Below are 17,656 nucleotides of genomic sequence, written 5' to 3' on the forward strand. Positions count from 1 at the left end.
AGAGTGGATGGCAAGGAATAAGTTAGCCCTAAATATTTCTAAAACCAAAAGCATTGTATTTGGCACAAAACACTCATTAAACCCTAAACCTCAACTAAATATTGTAATAAAGAATGTGGAAATTGAGCAAGTTGAAATGACTAAACTGCTTTGAGTAACACTAGATTGTAAACTGTCATGCTCAAAACATATTGATGCAGTAGTAGCTAAAATGGGGAGAAGTCTGTCTATAATAAAGCGATGCTCTGCCTTCTTAACAAAATTAGCAACAAGGCAAGTCCTACAGGCCCTAGTTTTGTCACACCTCGACTACTGTTCAGTCGTGTGGTCAGGTGCCACAAAAAAAGACTTAGGAAAATTGCAATGGGCTCAGAACAGGGCAGCACGGCTGGCCCTTGGATATACAGAGAGCTAATATTGATAATATGCACGTCAATCTCTCCTGGCTGAAAGTAGAGGAGAGATTGACTTCATCACTACTTTTATTTATGAGAGGTATTGACATGTTGAATGCACCGAGCTGTCTTTCTAAACTACTAGCACACAGCTAGGAAACCCATGTATACCCCACAAGACATGTCACTAGAGGTCTCTACATGGTCCCCAAGTCCAGAACAGACTATGGGAGGTACACAGTACTACATAGAGCCATGACCACATGGAACTCTATTCCACATTAAGTAACTGACGCATGCAGTAAAATTATACTTAAAAAACAGATATGAAAACACACAACAGCAGGGACTGTGAAGCACAAACATTGGCACAGACACATGCATACACACACACACACACACACACACACACACACACACACACAATAACATACGCACTATACATACACATGGATTTAGTACAGTAGATATGTGGTAGTGGTGGATTAGGGGCCAGAGGGCAGACAGTGTGTTATGAAATCTGTGAATGTATTGTAATGTTTTAAAAATGGTATAAACTGCCTTAATTTTGCTGGACCCCAGGAAGAGTAGCTGTTGCTTTGGCAGCAACTAATGGGGATCCATAATAAATACCAATACAAATCGGGGCGGCAGGTAGCCTAGTGGTTAGAGTGTTGGACTTGTAACCGGAAGGTTGCAAGATTGAATCCCCGAGCTGACAAGGTAAAATATCGGTTGTTCTGCCCCTGAACAAGGCAGTTAACCCACTGTTTCTAGGCTGTCATTGAAAATAGGAATTTGTTCTTAACTGACTTGCCTAGTTAAATTGTAATATATATATATATATTTTTTAAATAGTTGAACAGGATGGAATTGACTAGAATACAGTATATATATGAAATGGGCAAAACAGTATGTGAAATTGATTAAAGCGACCAGTGTTGCATTATTAAAGTGCAGCGGTCTAAGGCACTGCATCTCAGTGCTAGAGGCGTCACTACAGACCCTGGTTTGATCCCAGGCTGTATCACAAATGGCCGTGATCTGGATTCCCATAAGGCGCCGCAAGAATTGGCCCAGCATCGTCCGGGTTAGCGGAGGGTTTTGGCGGCCATCATTGTAACTAAGAATTTGATCTTAACTGACTTATCTTTATTTGGAGTTAATGTGGACCCAGTGACTCAGACTGGAGCACCTGGACCAGGACTTGAGCGCTAGTACTCTCTCTCTCTCTCTCTCTCTCGCTCTCTCTCTCTCTCTCTCTCTCGCTCTCTCTCGCTCGCTCTCTCTCTCTCGTGTGTCTGTTTTGTATGTAATGTGTAATAAATAATATGTTGGTTGGCTGAATTACTGTTGGTAGGCTGAATTACTGTTGGTAGGCTGAATTACTGTTGGTAGGACAAGGCTATGCATGTTTGTGTACATGGAAGTCAGGGATTTATGTTTACTATAGGTTAATGAGGCTGTACAAATGTGAACGCGGAATGAGGATAGTTATGGAATGTTTTGAAAGTCTGAAAAAGTTAGGTTACTAGCTACCTTTTGTTTGGATCCCGTGACATGGTTGGCATCAGTTGCTGGGACTGCTACTATTTGTCTAATTATCCTGCCGACCAAAGCCGGATCTGAGGAGCTGTTTGGCATAGCAGCTAACCTTGCTGCTAGCTAGATGCCTATCAAGCTAGCAGGGTTTTCTTGAGGGCTGGAATGCAGCCCGCGGCGCGGTTAGCCATTGACACTGGGACAGCGGATTGTCCCGGGCTTGTGGCTGTCTAGATCCCTGCTGTTTGTTGCTTTCAATCTTCCTTGTGACCTGACCTGTCTGGAACTGCGAGGAGTAACAGCGCAACCTAAGCTGTTACCGTGACAAAGACCAAAGCCGGCGGGAGTACTGTTGAGGATAGTGGTGTCTCTCCATCACAGGTGACGATCTTTTAAACAAACAAAAAGAAAATAGCTTCAAGTGTTTTGTCCAAATACGGGTGGAGTCAACGAATAAAATAATGGACGACCTGACCAGAGAGGTCCAGGACCTGATGAACAGTTTGTAGTTCTCCCAGGGTGAGCTCAATGATTTTAAACAAGAGAATGGCAAGTTGACAGCAATCTGTTAGTCTTTGAGAGAGGACATCAGTTCTGTATGTAAATCCATGATAACAATGACAGAGAAATCAGATTATCTCGAGGGACAATCAAGGCGGTACAACATGGTTGTTAACGGAATTGCAGAATCTCCACATGAGACCTGGACCGAGTCTGAAGTCAAAGTGAGGGAAATTATCTAGGAGAAACTGAAGATGGACCACAGGAAGATTGAGGTGGAGCACACCCTCAGGACTGTGAAAATACAGCATCGGCCCGGGTGATAGGCCCAGACCGATAGTGGTCAAATTACTGAGGTTCAAGAACAAGGTAGCTGTTCTGGAAAGAGCCAAGAACTTGAGGGAAGTAATATCCTGAAGCTGTGCGCCAGAACAGGAAAGAACTCACCCCAGCCATGAAAGCTGCCAGAGAGCGTGGGGACATTGCTTAAATTTGCTATGACAGGCTTATTGTCCACCCTCCCTTCTAAAGGCCTGGAAGGGATGAGAGAGCCAAGCCTATGGGTTTATATCTTCAACCTCGCAGCACACGCACTTACATACACCAACTGATTAATGGACTAATGAATGTATATTTTTTGTATCTTGCTTTGTTTTCTCTCTTCCATAGTAGGTCTATCTCTGATAAGCTACCCAGGAAAGGGTTGAAAATAACCCATGTTAATATATGTAGCCTTAGAAATAATGTTCATGAAGTCAATAACTTGCTGTCATCAGATAACATTCATATATTAGCCATTTCTGAGATTCACTTAGATAATTAATTTGATGATACAGCAGTAGCAATACAAGGATATAACATCTATAGAAGAGACAGAAATGCTTAAGGGGCTCCGGAGTGGTGCAGCGTCACATAGGGCAGCGCACAATTGGCCCAGCGTCGTCCGAGTTAGGGTTTGGACGGGGTATCAAGCTGTCTGCTCAAGAAGAAGCTTCTCACTGTAAGCAGTGCCTGTAATCTGGTTCAGGTTATTAATCAACCTACCAGGCTGTTTACAAACATTACAGGAACAAGATCATCCACATGTATTGATCACATTTTTACTAATACTGTAGAACGTTGTTCTAAAGCTCTATCCATACCCATTGGATAAAGTGATCACAGTGGCTATAGTGGCTATATCCAGGAAAGCTAAAGTTCCTAAATCTGGGCCTAAAATAGTGTATAAGAGATCATACAAACTATCTTGCTGTGACTCTTATGTGAATGATGTAAGAAATATTTGTTGGTCTGATGTGATTAATAAGGAGCATCCAGACGGTGCACTTCACTAATTTGAAGTCACTGAAACCCTTAACAAAGAGTTGCAGTCTGTTTTGGAATGGGTGACCAGTAATAAACTGGTCCAGAACATCTCTAAAACTAAGAGCATTGTATTTGGTACAAATCATTCCCTACGTTCTAGACCTCAGCTGAATCTGGTAATGAATGGTGTGGCTGTTGAACAAGTTGAGAAGACTAAAATACTTGGTGTTACCTTAGATTGTAAACTATCATGGTCAAAACATATTTTCAGTGGTTGTAAAGATGGGGAGAGGTCTGTCCATAATAAATAGATGTTCTGATTTTTTGACACCACAAAGCAAGTCCTGCAGGCTCTAGTTTGATCTTATCTTGATTAATGTCCAGTCATATGGTCAAGTGCTGCAAAGACAGACCTAGTTAAGCTGCAGCTGGCCCAGAACAGAACAGCAGGTCTTGCTCTTCATTGTAATCAGAGGGATAATATGAATACCATGTAAGCCAGCCTCTCTTGGATAAGAGTTGTGGAAAGACTGACTGTGTCACTTCTTGTTATTAAAAGAAACACTAATGTGTTGGAAATTCAAAATGGTTTGCATAGCCAACTTACACACACCACTGACACCCACACTTACCCCACCATACATGCCACCAGGGGTCTTTTCACAGTCCCCAGGTCCAGAACAAATTCAAGCAAACATACAGTATTGTACAGAGCCATGAGTGCATGGAACTCCAAAAACAACCCACGGCACAACGCCTCTCCCCCATGTGACCTCCTTGTGTGTATGTACTGTATGTGTAACTGATAGAAGCACACACACACACTACATGTCAATGTTTTTAAATGTTTGTTTTTTGGTTGTGTGTCGGACCCCAGTAAGACTAGCTGTTGCCAATGGCAACGGCTAATGTAGATCCTAATAAATCAAATCAAAATGGCCCACTGTTTTTGTAATTTTGACAATAACTAGACTAAATCATTATTCAAATGACTAAGACTAAACTAAATCATTATTCAAATGACTAAGACTAGACTAAATCATTATTCAAATGACTAAGACTAGACTAAATCATTATTCAAATGACTAAGACTAGACTAAATCATTATTCAAATGACTAAGACTAGACTAAATCATTATTCAAATGATTAAGACTAGACTAAATCATTATTAAAATGACTAAGACTAGACTAAATCATTATTAAAATGACTAAGACTAGACTAAATCATTATTCAAATGACTAAGACTAGACTAAATCATTATTCAAATGACTAAGACTAGACTAAATCATTATTCAAATGACTAAGACTAGACTAAATCATTATTCAAATGACAAAAATGAGACTGTGATGTGAATGATATCTTTGTCAAAATGACTAAGACTAGACTAAATCTAAAAAAGGTGTGTGTGTATGTGTATGTGTATGCGTGTGCGTGTGTGGGTGTGTGTTCATGGCATATTGCTGCTGGAACATGAGTGGATTATCTAAAGAGAATTTCAGCAGCAGAGAGAAGAACTCTCCCAATAGCTTTATTACTTTAGAGCAGTGCTTCTCCATTATTTTCTGTTCCTCCCGCCTAGGAAGTAGTAAACATTTTGCGCCCCCCCAACTCTCCGCCGCGACTGTAAATAGTAACATTTGTCTATAAAATGGTTTTAAGTACACCTCTTCATAACATTGTGTCCTTATTAACATTAAAGAAAACAAAAAAAGAACAACAAAGAATAACTTTATTAACATTGCTTTTTAGTCTTTAACAAAAAAGACCTAAAGTGCATCAATTTGCCTGAAATTAAAAAAATATATATATCCTTTTTTAAGCTGTAAACATATTTTGACCATTTGATACTGAAAAATGAAATGAAATATAATCAATAAATAATAATAAATTCAAATTGATCAGCAACATTAACTCAGGAGCACAATATATGAAACACTTTAACCTTTAAAACAAAAATGTCAGCGATTGGGTGCAGAGATGTAGCGGAGTCAGGTGCAGGACACAGGTTTGAGCAACACAACTGAGTTTACTCCCAAAAATGTCAGCGATTGGGTGCAGAGATGTAGCGGAGTCAGGTGCAGGACACAGGTTTGAGCAACACAACTGAGTTTACTCCCAAAAATGTCAGCGATTGGGTGCAGAGATGTAGCGGAGTCAGGTGCAGGACACAGGTTTGAGCAACACAACTGAGTTTACTCCCAAAAATGTCAGCGATTGGGTGCAGAGATGTAGCGGAGTCAGGTGCAGGACACAGGTTTGAGCAACACAACTGAGTTTACTCCCAAAAATGTCAGCGATTGGGTGCAGAGATGTAGCGGAGTCAGGTGCAGGACACAGGTTTGAGCAACACAACTGAGTTTACTCCCAAAAATGTCAGCGATTGGGTGCAGAGATGTAGCGGAGTCAGGTGCAGGACACAGGTTTGAGCAACACAACTGAGTTTACTCCCAAAAATGTCAGCGATTGGGTGCAGAGATGTAGCGGAGTCAGGTGCAGGACACAGGTTTGAGCAACACAACTGAGTTTACTCCCAAAAATGTCAGCGATTGGGTGCAGAGATGTAGCGGAGTCAGGTGCAGGACACAGGTTTGAGCAACACAACTGAGTTTACTCCCAAAAATGTCAGCGATTGGGTGCAGAGATGTAGCGGAGTCAGGTGCAGGACACAGGTTTGAGCAACACAACTGAGTTTACTCCCAAAAATGTCAGCGATTGGGTGCAGAGATGTAGCGGAGTCAGGTGCAGGACACAGGTTTGAGCAACACAACTGAGTTTACTCCCAAAAATGTCAGCGATTGGGTGCAGAGATGTAGCGGAGTCAGGTGCAGGACACAGGTTTGAGCAACACAACTGAGTTTACTCCCAAAAATGTCAGCGATTGGGTGCAGAGATGTAGCGGAGTCAGGTGCAGGACACAGGTTTGAGCAACACAACTGAGTTTACTCCCAAAAATGTCAGCGATTGGGTGCAGAGATGTAGCGGAGTCAGATGCAGGACACAGGTTTGAGCAACACAACTGAGTTTACTCCCAAAAATGTCAGCGATTGGGTGCAGAGATGTAGCGGAGTCAGATGCAGGACACAGGTTTGAGCAACACAACTGAGTTTACTCCCAAAAATGTCAGCGATTGGGTGCAGAGATGTAGCGGAGTCAGATGCAGGACACAGGTTTGAGCAACACAACTGAGTTTACTCCCAAAAATGTCAGCGATTGGGTGCAGAGATGTAGCGGAGTCAGGTGCAGGACACAGGTTTGAGCAACACAACTGAGTTTACTCCCAAAAATGTCAGCGATTGGGTGCAGAGATGTAGCGGAGTCAGATGCAGGACACAGGTTTGAGCAACACAACTGAGTTTACTCCCAAAAATGTCAGCGATTGGGTGCAGAGATGTAGCGGAGTCAGATGCAGGACACAGGTTTGAGCAACACAACTGAGTTTACTCGCAAAAATGTCAGCGATTGGGTGCAGAGATGTAGTGGAGTCAGGTGCAGGACACAGGTTTGAGCAACACAACTGAGTTTACTCCCAAAAATGTCAGCGATTGGGTGCAGAGATGTAGCGGAGTCAGGTGCAGGACACAGGTTTGAGCAACACAACTGAGTTTACTCCCAAAAATGTCAGTGATTGGGTGCAGAGATGTAGCGGAGTCAGATGCAGGACACAGGTTTGAGCAACACAACTGAGTTTACTCCCAAAAATGTCAGCGATTGGGTGCAGAGATGTAGCGGAGTCAGGTGCAGGACACAGGTTTGAGCAACACAACTGAGTTTACTCCAAAAAATGTCAGCGATTGGGTGCAGAGATGTAGCGGAGTCAGATGCAGGACACAGGTTTGAGCAACACAACTGAGTTTACTCCCAAAAATGTCAGCGATTGGGTGCAGAGATGTAGCGGAGTCAGGTGCAGGACACAGGTTTGAGCAACACAACTGAGTTTACTCCCAAAAATGTCAGCGATTGGGTGCAGAGATGTAGCGGAGTCAGATGCAGGACACAGGTTTGAGCAACACAACTGAGTTTACTCCCCAAAATGTCAGCGATTGGGTGCAGAGATGTAGCGGAGTCAGGTGCAGGACACAGGTTTGAGCAACACAACTGAGTTTACTCCCAAAAATGTCAGCGATTGGGTGCAGAGATGTAGCGGAGTCAGGTGCAGGACACAGGTTTGAGCAACACAACTGAGTTTACTCCCAAAAATGTCAGCGATTGGGTGCAGAGATGTAGCGGAGTCAGGTGCAGGACACAGGTTTGAGCAACACAACTGAGTTTACTCCCCAAAATGTCAGCGATTGGGTGCAGAGATGTAGCGGAGTCAGGTGCAGGACACAGGTTTGAGCAACACAACTGAGTTTACTCCCAAAAATGTCAGCGATTGGGTGCAGAGATGTAGCGGAGTCAGGTGCAGGACACAGGTTTGAGCAACACAACTGAGTTTACTCCCAAAAATGTCAGCGATTGGGTGCAGAGATGTAGCGGAGTCAGGTGCAGGACACAGGTTTGAGCAACACAACTGAGTTTACTCCCAAAAATTCAAGCAATATTCCAAATAGGAAAATGCATACAAACTAACACCTACAACAACCACTACGATACCAACAATCACGGACAGAACAGAAATGTATGCCAGAGGGTTAAATAAGGAACATGATATGGGGATTGAAACCAGGTGTGTGTAATACAGACAAAACAAAACGAAAATGAAACATGGATCGGTGGTGACTAGAAAGCCGGTGACGTCGACCGCCGAACACCACCCAAACAAGGAGAGGGACCAACTTCGGCGGAAGTGGTGACAAAAAATGAATAAAACAATTTGTGCTGATTTTTAAAAAATCTAAATGAGGAAGTCAGGATTAATGGCTACAATGACCACGTTTTGCAGAGCACAGCTTTTTGAAGCATGATACTGCAACTCTCAGCTCCTGTTCAATGTTTAGCTGGGACCTTTACTTGGTCTTCAGTGCAGCAACAGCAGAGAAGCCAGTCTCACATAGATAAGATGTTGCAAAAGGAAGAAGAATGCCCATGGCCCTCTGCCCTAAGAGTGGATACTGCCTCTCTACACTCAGCCAGAATTCACTCAGTGTCTGTGATGTGAACCTCAGTCTCAATGTGGAGTCAGACGTCATATCAATGAACTGGTCCTCCTCTGCAGAGCTGAAACCAGTTGGAGCTGGTGCATTGAAAGGATCTCTCACCCAGTCATATTGGGAATTGTTTTCAGGGAAGTACTTTTAAAGAATCCCATCAGTGATGAAATATGAAATATGGAATCACTGAGGTGGCATCATAGTCAGTAGTGTCAACAAATTCATGCAGGTTCTCGAATGAATCAGTATTTCCTTCATCAAGTCGCCTGCCCCACATTGCAGGCTTTCGAGTGAAAGAGCTGATCTTGTCTGTGACCTGAGGGGGGTGTTTATCTTTCCCTTGAAGCTGTAGATTTAGTCCATTTAGCTTTCCAAATATGTCACTCGGGTAGGCCAGTTTTGCCAGGAAGTTCTCATCACAAAAAAATTCTGCGAGGTCATACTTGTGCTCCTGCTCCGAAAACATTCTTATCTGCTCTCTGAGCTCAAAAACTCAGGACAAGACTTTTCCTCGTGACAGCCACCTTGCTTCACTGTGAAACAGCACAGCTTGATGTTCAGCTCCCATCTCCTCACAGATAGCAGAGAAGACTCTTGTTTTTAGTGGTCTGGTCTTTATAAAATTGACTACACCTACAATGTCAGTCATAACCTCACTTAATTCAGAGGAAAGGTGCCTTGATGCCAGTGCTTCTCTGTGTATAACACAGTGTGTCCACTCAGCATTAGCTGAGGCCTTCTTGATGAGTGCCCGAAGTCCTTTTCTCATCCCTGCCATGGTCTGTGCACCATTACTGCAAACACCAATGCAGTTCTCCAACTTTGGCCCATTCTCAGTCAGGAAGCAGTCCAGCATTTTGAATAGCTCTTCAGCTGTGGCTCTGTCTCTGACATATTTACAGAACAGTAGATCCTCACACAGGGAGTTTGTCATGTCAAAACGTACATAAGAGATAAACAAACAGTCTTTGTTGCAGTATCAGCTCCTCTGCTATGGGGGTTTGTTGCACTGAGCAATTTGGTACGCCACCTTATATGATGCTAAAAGTGCTGGTTTATTGTTGGCAATATTCGGCATGTTTTCGCTGAAAAAACTCAAGCGGCTTATCAGCGTGATTGGGGTGTAATGTCTTTAAGTGGCGCCTTAATTTATTTGGCTTCATGCTGTCCGCTGGCAACATTTTTAGACACAGTAAACATACCGGTCTTTCCTCGTCTCCCACCGTAGTCACAGTGAAGCCAAGCGCTACATACGCTTCATCATATCTCCTCATCTCCTACCGTAGTCACAGTGAAGCCAATACGCTTCATCATATCTCCTCATCTCCCACCGTAGTCACAGTGAAGCCAAGGGCTACATACGCTTCATCATATCTCCTCGTCTCCCACCGTAGTCACAGTGAAGCCAAGCGCTACATACGCTTCATCATATCTCCTCGTCTCCCTCCGTAGTCACAGCGAAGCCAAGCGCTACATACGCTTCATCATATCTCCTCGTCTCCCACCGTAGTCACAGCGAAGCCAAGCGCTACATACGCTTCATCATATCTCCTCGTCTCCCACCGTAGTCACAGTGAAGCCAAGCGCTACATACGCTTCATCATATCTCCTCGTCTCCCTCCGTAGTCACAGCGAAGCCAAGCGCTACATACGCTTCATCATATCTCCTCGTCTCCCTCCGTAGTCACAGTGAAACCAAGCGCTACATACGCTTCATCATATCTCCTCGTCTCCCACCGTAGTCACAGCGAAGCCAAGCGCTACATACGCTTCATCATATCTCCTCTTCTCCCACCGTAGTCACAGTGAAGCCAAGCGCTACATACGCTTCATCATATCTCCTCGTCTCCCACCGTAGTCACAGTGAAGCCAAGCGCTACATACGCTTCATCATATCTCCTCATCTCCCACCGTAGTCACAGCGAAGCCAAGCGCTACATACGCTTCATCATATCTCCTCGTCTCCCTCCGTAGTCACAGTGAAGCCAAGCGCTACATACGCTTCATCATATCTCCTCGTCTCCCACCGTAGTCACAGTGAAGCCAAGCGCTACATACGCTTCCTCATATCTCCTCGTCTCCCACCGTAGTCACAGTGAAGCCAAGCGCTACATACGCTTCGTCATATATCCTCTCTCCCACCGTAGTCACAGTGAAGCCAAGCGCTACATACGCTTCATCATATCTCCTCGTCTCCCACCGTAGTCACAGTGAAGCCAAGCGCTACATACGCTTCGTCATATATCCTCTCTCCCACCGTAGTCACAGTGAAGCCAAGCGCTACATACGCTTCGTCATATATCCTCTCTCCCACCGTAGTCACAGTGAAGACAAGCGCTACATACACTTCATCATATCTCCTCGTCTCCCACCGTAGTCACAGTGAAGACAAGCGCTACATACGCTTCATCATATCTCCTCGTCTCCCACCGTAGTCACAGTGAAGCCAAGCGCTACATACGCTTCATCATATCTCCTCGTCTTAGCTTTCGGGAGACTTACGTTTGTCTCATTATCTCCGTCTCTCTCCGCCTTTCTTTTCATCCCTGTTAGTGGGGCGCGCCCCCCAGCGCCCCACTATTTGAGAAGGACTGCTTTAGAGTGACACCCACAAGGACAGGGCCTGTCTCTCTGGTGTTTGTGTGTGTGTGTTTGCATCCTTGCATTTGTCTGTGTGTCTGTGTGTATGTTAGTGTGCGCGCGTGTGTGTGTGTGTGTGTGTGTGTGTGTGTGTGTGTGTTTGCATCCTTGCGTCTCTCTGTGTGTCTGTGCAGCACATATTACATGAAGCAGAGTAATCTTCAATGAGAGGCAGCTCCTCTGATATAAAGGTTGTGACTTTCATCTTGTCTGTTTACAGCCTCACATCTCTGTATCCTGCTCACAGGGGAGAGAGGCCCAGGCTGTCCCAAATGATACACTATTCCCTTTATAGTGCACTACTTTTGACTAGGGCCCATAGGACTGTGGTCAAAAGTAGTCCACTATAAAGGGAATAGGGTTCCATTTGGGATGCATTCCCAGTCTTACAGCATGATCAATGGGCACAATACCGTCTCCAACTCCATCACCTGCCTAGCATCTCTCTCTGACAGAAACATCATTCAGCCAGCAATGATCTGGCTACCTACCGTAAAACTATTCAGAAACAGATCTAGCTAGGTAGCACCAGCTGGCTTTCTAAGCTGTAATACTAGGACCACATGTGTGTCCTCATGTTCATATTGAGAGTGGCTGGGGATTTCAGGTCGGTGGTCTCCTATTCATGTGGCTTTAGTACAGCTATATAGCTATATGGATTATAGCTAAGCTTCAACTATACTGGCCCACTGCTGTAGAGAGAGAACCAGAACCAATTCAATGTTCTCATGGAGATTGACTGATAGGCTGTCTGTAACAAGGAACCAGACCCACTGACTGACTGACTGACTGAGTAGCTTACTAACTGACTGACTGACTGACCGACTAGTTTACTAACTGACTGACTGGGTGATATACTGACTGACTGACTAGCTGACTGACTGACTGAGTGGTTTAATGACTGGCTGACTGGATAACTGATTGACTGATTGGGTGGCTGACTGACTGACTGGCTGACTGGATAACTGATTGACTGATTGGGTGGCTGACTGACTACCTGACTGGCTGACTGGGTGACTGACTGGCTGATTGACTGGCTGACCGGGTGGCTGACTGACTGAGTGGCTGACTGACTAACTAGCTGGCTGACTGACTGACAAACTGGCTGACTGGTTGACTGACTGACTGGCTGACTGACTGGGTGGCTAACTGACTGACTGGTTAACTGACTGGGTGGCTGACTGACTGATTGGCCAACTGACTGGGTCGATGAGTGCTCTTCCTCTCTTCCTTTTTGCGGCTGCTGGTTCCTGCTGAGATAAAGACTAGTTACCCACAATACTCTCAGTAAAGATGTTAGCATTGTGGCTACCAGCTGGGTTTGGGAGAGGTGGGAAACAGAGAGGGAGGGAAGGAAGGGCAGCAGTTAAGGATAAAAGGAGGAGTAGAGAAAATGAGGGGGAGAGGGAGGGAAGGGAAGGGGAGAAGTGAGAGGAGGAGAAGGAGGGGTAGAGACAAGAGAGAGAAGATGGGATGGGACATGGGAGGGAAAAAGAGAGGGAGCACCAGAGTAGAGATCTGACTGTAAAAGAGAACAGACGTTGTGCATCATCCTCTGTTTGACAGAACGATGCAAACAAAGAGATCATTCCTGCTACTTTACCCATCCTCAAAGAGAGCTGCATGAGCACATAGAGAGACTCCAAATATGATAAGAATTTAATCTATAAAGCATTTTTTTTCATGCATTACGCTCAAATTGACTTCCCTACACCTGTATCCACTCCAGATTGAAAAGTGGCTGGTAAGCCTGGCATGATCTAGAAGCATGTGTTCTCCCCTCTCTCCCGCTGGGCAGAGGAAGGCCAAAGACGGTGATGTCACCGCCAAAACAATGTCTCATTCAGCCAGTGGCTGACGGGCAGGAAGCAGGCTCTCGCTTAAACGATAACATCTGCAGAAGTACACAGAGAGAGAGAGAGAGCTGCCATCTATCAGAACTATTAGAAATGTACTGAGCATGTATAAGTCCCTAGTGCAGAGAAGAGTTAATGTCTTTTGGAGTTGGAACACATGCCAGCTTCACTCATTCTGGAATCCATCCTGGAATTCAGAATGATCTCTAATGCCATCAGTTCTAGAATTCACCACACAGCCTTTAGAATTCTGTGTGTCACACATTCTGAAAGGAGGCACTTAGCTCCATGATATCCTGCACTGATTCAGAAGTGGAACACCAAGTGATCAGCAGAACATTATCCCAGCAGTGATTTCTGACAATCTGACACGATTTGAAACATTAGACCCAGAGACTGTGGTCCTGTTGTGATAGTAGAATGGCTCCTGACCTATGTCCAGGTCTCATGTTTCCATGTGTTTCACATTCCTACGCTTATATGGGAGAACATAGCTATGTGATAATGGACCTGATTTGTTGTTTTTTGGCATGAACTCTGACACAGGTATTGCAATGTATAGAAACTAGATGCTAGCATGCTTTCTCTAGGACATTTCTCGAGGGCCTGATTGGTGGCACACTTTTTCTTCATCCTTAGCAAACGCAGCTGATTAATCAAATGGCATTCTAAACTGAAGATCATGATTAGGTGATTATTGGAGTCAGGTGTGTTAGCTGGAGCTGGGGCAAAACTGTGACACCAATCAGGCCCTCGAGCACTGAAATTTCCCACCCCTGCTTTAGGAATTGATTACATTCAGTATTTTGTGTAGGTTGAATGTGCTGTTCATATTCTCAGCTCTAACTAAACTGTCCATTGCATAGACCCCCATCTCCTGCAGCCTTGGACCTGTAGCACAAGCACAGCCAGGCACAGCCAGTGGGAGGGGGGCAGTATGAACCGGACTCTCCCCTGAGACATCCAGCCAGACCAACCAGACCACCCCCCTGCTAATGAACCTCAGCTGGCCTGGCCATCTCACTCATGCCCCCTGCTGGATGTGAGTTTCACTAGACATACTTTAGTAGTGGATAGGCCAGAGACTTTTCTTGAATGATATCTGAGTACTGCACTTTGATTCACCTAAATCAACCCTGCTTAAATCGATAGCCAACCAGCCACAACCTGTGACAACCTACTACTGACCCACTCAACATATCCCTAATTCTAGTCATAACCCTAGCTGTAACCCTAAACCTAACCCTAGCTTCAAGTCCACACCCCGGCTCAACTCTAACCGTAGCCATTAATCTAACTCTAACTCACTCAACCCACCATAATTCCCCACCCCTTTGCCCCTGCCTTGCCATCTTACCTCATAGAGTTGGGTATGGCTCCAGAACCCTCCGCTCCCCCCTGGGTGTTCATGTGAAACCCATTTGGGGTGGCCCATCGGCCAGGCTGGCTCAGGACAAACTCCGACCTGGTCCCGGTGATGGTGGTCCGCAGTGGGCTTCCTCCAGATCCAAGCTCACGGCCTGCAGCACTCTCCCCAGCCTCAGGCTCTCCTCGTTGGGCCTCGGGTCCAGCCTCGCTTCCCTCCTGCTCCATGACAGTTGCTAGTTCCAGCTCCAGAGGCTCAGGGCTCTGGAGAAAGGACCTCTGCTGGATGAGGGGGGTGAGCGGAGCCTCGAAGCTGACACAGCTGTCTGTCTCGTCTGTGAGTGACAGGACATCCAGGGAGTCAAGACTACTGTAGCACGTCCCCCCGCGAAGAAGCGCAGACTCAACAATACGCTCAAACGTCGAGCTGAAGCCGTCCTTGTTGTCCATCCCGCTCTTCTCCCTCTCTCCCTCCCTGTCTTCCTCATCTTCCTCTTCCTCCCCCTCTATGGCGACAACATGCTCCACGATGCGTTCAAACACAGAGCTGAAACTGTCCTGGTTCTCCCTTCCCTCCCCTTCCTCCTCCTCCTCTTCCTCTTCCTCCACCTCTGTGTCCGCCAGCTCTACGGAACACTCGAAGGTGGAGCTGAACGTGTCCAGGTGTTCATGGATGACCTCCACTAAGCCGCCTCCTTCTCTTTCATCTTCATCATCTTCATCATCCTCCTTTTCATGCCCTTTGATTCCATTCTCAGGTCCTATTCCATTGTTCAGCCTGTATGGAAACATAGAGTATCATCGGAATAAAACGTTTAATTAAATAGCTACACACTCGCCCTCCACATTAACACACTCATCTCAGTCTGTTGAAGGATGTTCTATAAATGATCCGACCTATACAGTCACTCATGACCACACTAGTCAAGGACTGCTCATGTCTGTTGTACTGACCTGACTATGTCCAGAGACCGTGGTGGGTCTGGTAAGTCCTGGTCCTGGTCCTGGTCTTCTTCCTGATCCTCAGGTGGTGGTGGTGGTAGAGGTAACTCCTCCTCACCCTCCTCCTCCTCTTCCTCCTCACAGCCGGGCTCGCAGGCTGGTTCTGACTCCTCTATGGCCTCTGTGTTCATGTTATCCCCCTCCTTCTCTACCTCCTCCTCCCTTTCTTCCCTCTCCTCCTCTCTCTCTAGCTCTCTGTCTGGCTGACCATCCCCTGCATCTATCCTCTCATCCCCCACTCCATCTTCTTCATCACTTGTCTCTGCCATACTCTCTCTCTCTTCATGCACCTCTCCTTCTCCCTGCATCACTTGTTCCACTCCCTCATCTACCTCATCACCCTCTCCCTTTCCACTTTCCTCACCTTCTCTTTCTCTGTGTACTTCCCTTTGTACCGTAACACTTTCCTCCCCTTCCATCTCATTGGTCCCCTCTATCCCCTCCACCTCCAGACGTTGCCCCTCCAGCCCTTGGTTTGTGGCTGGCTTCTCTGCAGGGTGGGCTGGCGTCTCCCTTTGGCTGTCTGGGGATGTAGGGGGTTCAGTCTGGGGGTGTCCCTGCCCCTCCTGGGTCATGGTGCCTACGTGTGTCGTGGAGTCCTCTGGGGCTGGGTCGGAGACAGAGAGCTCTGGATCCAGGACTAGGGAGGACTGACCGTCTGGCGGAGAGAGAGAGAGAGAGAGAGAGAGAGAGAGAGAGAGATGAGAGAGAAGGGAAGCACAGGTGAAAAAAGAGAAGAAAATAAAATAGAATAAAAAGGAGAGACAGTAGGGGGAGGGGAAGGGATGCTGTCTGATACAGTCATTTCATTATTATTATCCTTAATTGTAATACGGAGGTCACCTTGGAAAGGAACGCCCAGTATTTGTGCATGTGTGTGGGTGTGTGTATGTGTGTACGTGCTTGTCTCAATGTCTGTGTGTGTGTTTAGAATGATATCTCCTCTAAAGAACAGTTCAAAAGAAGGAGAAAACGAGGGGCACAAGAAGGAGAGCGAGAGAGAAAATGAGCAAAGGAAGATCCTTTTAAAGCCCCTTCAGATCCATGTCAAAAGGATCCATCTGACAGTCATCTTTTCTCCAGAGCAGCAGGCCTTTAATCCACACAGCAGCTCCTCTACTCCTCCTCACATATCACATCACACATCACATCACATCTCACATCACATATCACATCACATCACTCATTCACCGCTGCATTTCTTCTCTTTTCACAGCTGAATGGCTAACACAAAGCACTAAGGTTAAGTGCCCTGCTCTGGAGTCCATATGCTGAATGCCCACCTGGGATTTAAACCTGCAACCTTATGGACACCAGGCACCAGTTTCTATTGGAACATCAGCTGGAGATGGGCAGTGAGTCTCACTCTTCATTGGTCTAGGTTGTGTTTCATTAAGCTGGTAGCAGCACCAGCATAAGATAATGTGGCTAATGTATTATCGGACTGTAATTTTATTATAGCAGTCAGTGTTCCTGTTATTGTTTGGCTGTAATGTAATTGGGTACTGTACAGAGAACAAGGCTTTTGGAACAAAGAACTCTTCCTGAAATTATAGTCAATTTTGGAGGAGCCGCCATTCCATCTTCCCATTCATTGTTTTCCCTACTTTTATGTAGCCGCATTAATAAAGACAAGAGTCTCTGTGCACTGACCTCGCATTGTCTGCTGATTCATCAGCATTAATAGACCGGCGGATAACCTACGGCCTTACATTAGTAGGTGTAAGCAGATTTGAGGTACGTGTTGGAGTCGGTTATGATTTGCTTGCAACTATGTCTCCAACCTCCCAACCCTATAGACCAGGCTGAACCTCCCAACCCTACGGATCAGGTTGAACCTCCCAACCCAATGGACCAGGTTGAACCTCCCAACCCTACGGACCAGGCTGAACCTCCCAACCCTATAGACCAGGCTGAACCCTATGAACCAGGTTGAACCTCCCAACCCTATAGACCA

General features: G+C 45.7%; 1 protein-coding gene across 1 annotated transcript in view; it reads right to left on the reverse strand.

The window, feature by feature from the left end:
• Positions 1 to 17,656, reverse strand: part of LOC110504656 (PH and SEC7 domain-containing protein 2) — a 65,983-nt gene that overhangs the window by 35,163 nt on the left and 13,164 nt on the right. Inside the window, exons 2-3 of the mRNA XM_036969942.2 lie at positions 15,652 to 16,357; positions 14,690 to 15,475 (exon numbers count right to left, since the gene is read on the reverse strand). Coding sequence (XP_036825837.2) covers positions 14,690 to 15,475; positions 15,652 to 16,274 — 1,409 coding nt within the window. The 5' untranslated portion in view covers positions 16,275 to 16,357. The remainder of the gene's footprint in view (positions 1 to 14,689; positions 15,476 to 15,651; positions 16,358 to 17,656) is intronic.

The sequence above is a fragment of the Oncorhynchus mykiss genome, chromosome 25, assembly GCF_057628025.1.
Source record: "Oncorhynchus mykiss isolate SJ-2025 chromosome 25, ASM5762802v1, whole genome shotgun sequence".
Lineage (NCBI taxonomy): Eukaryota > Metazoa > Chordata > Actinopteri > Salmoniformes > Salmonidae > Oncorhynchus > Oncorhynchus mykiss.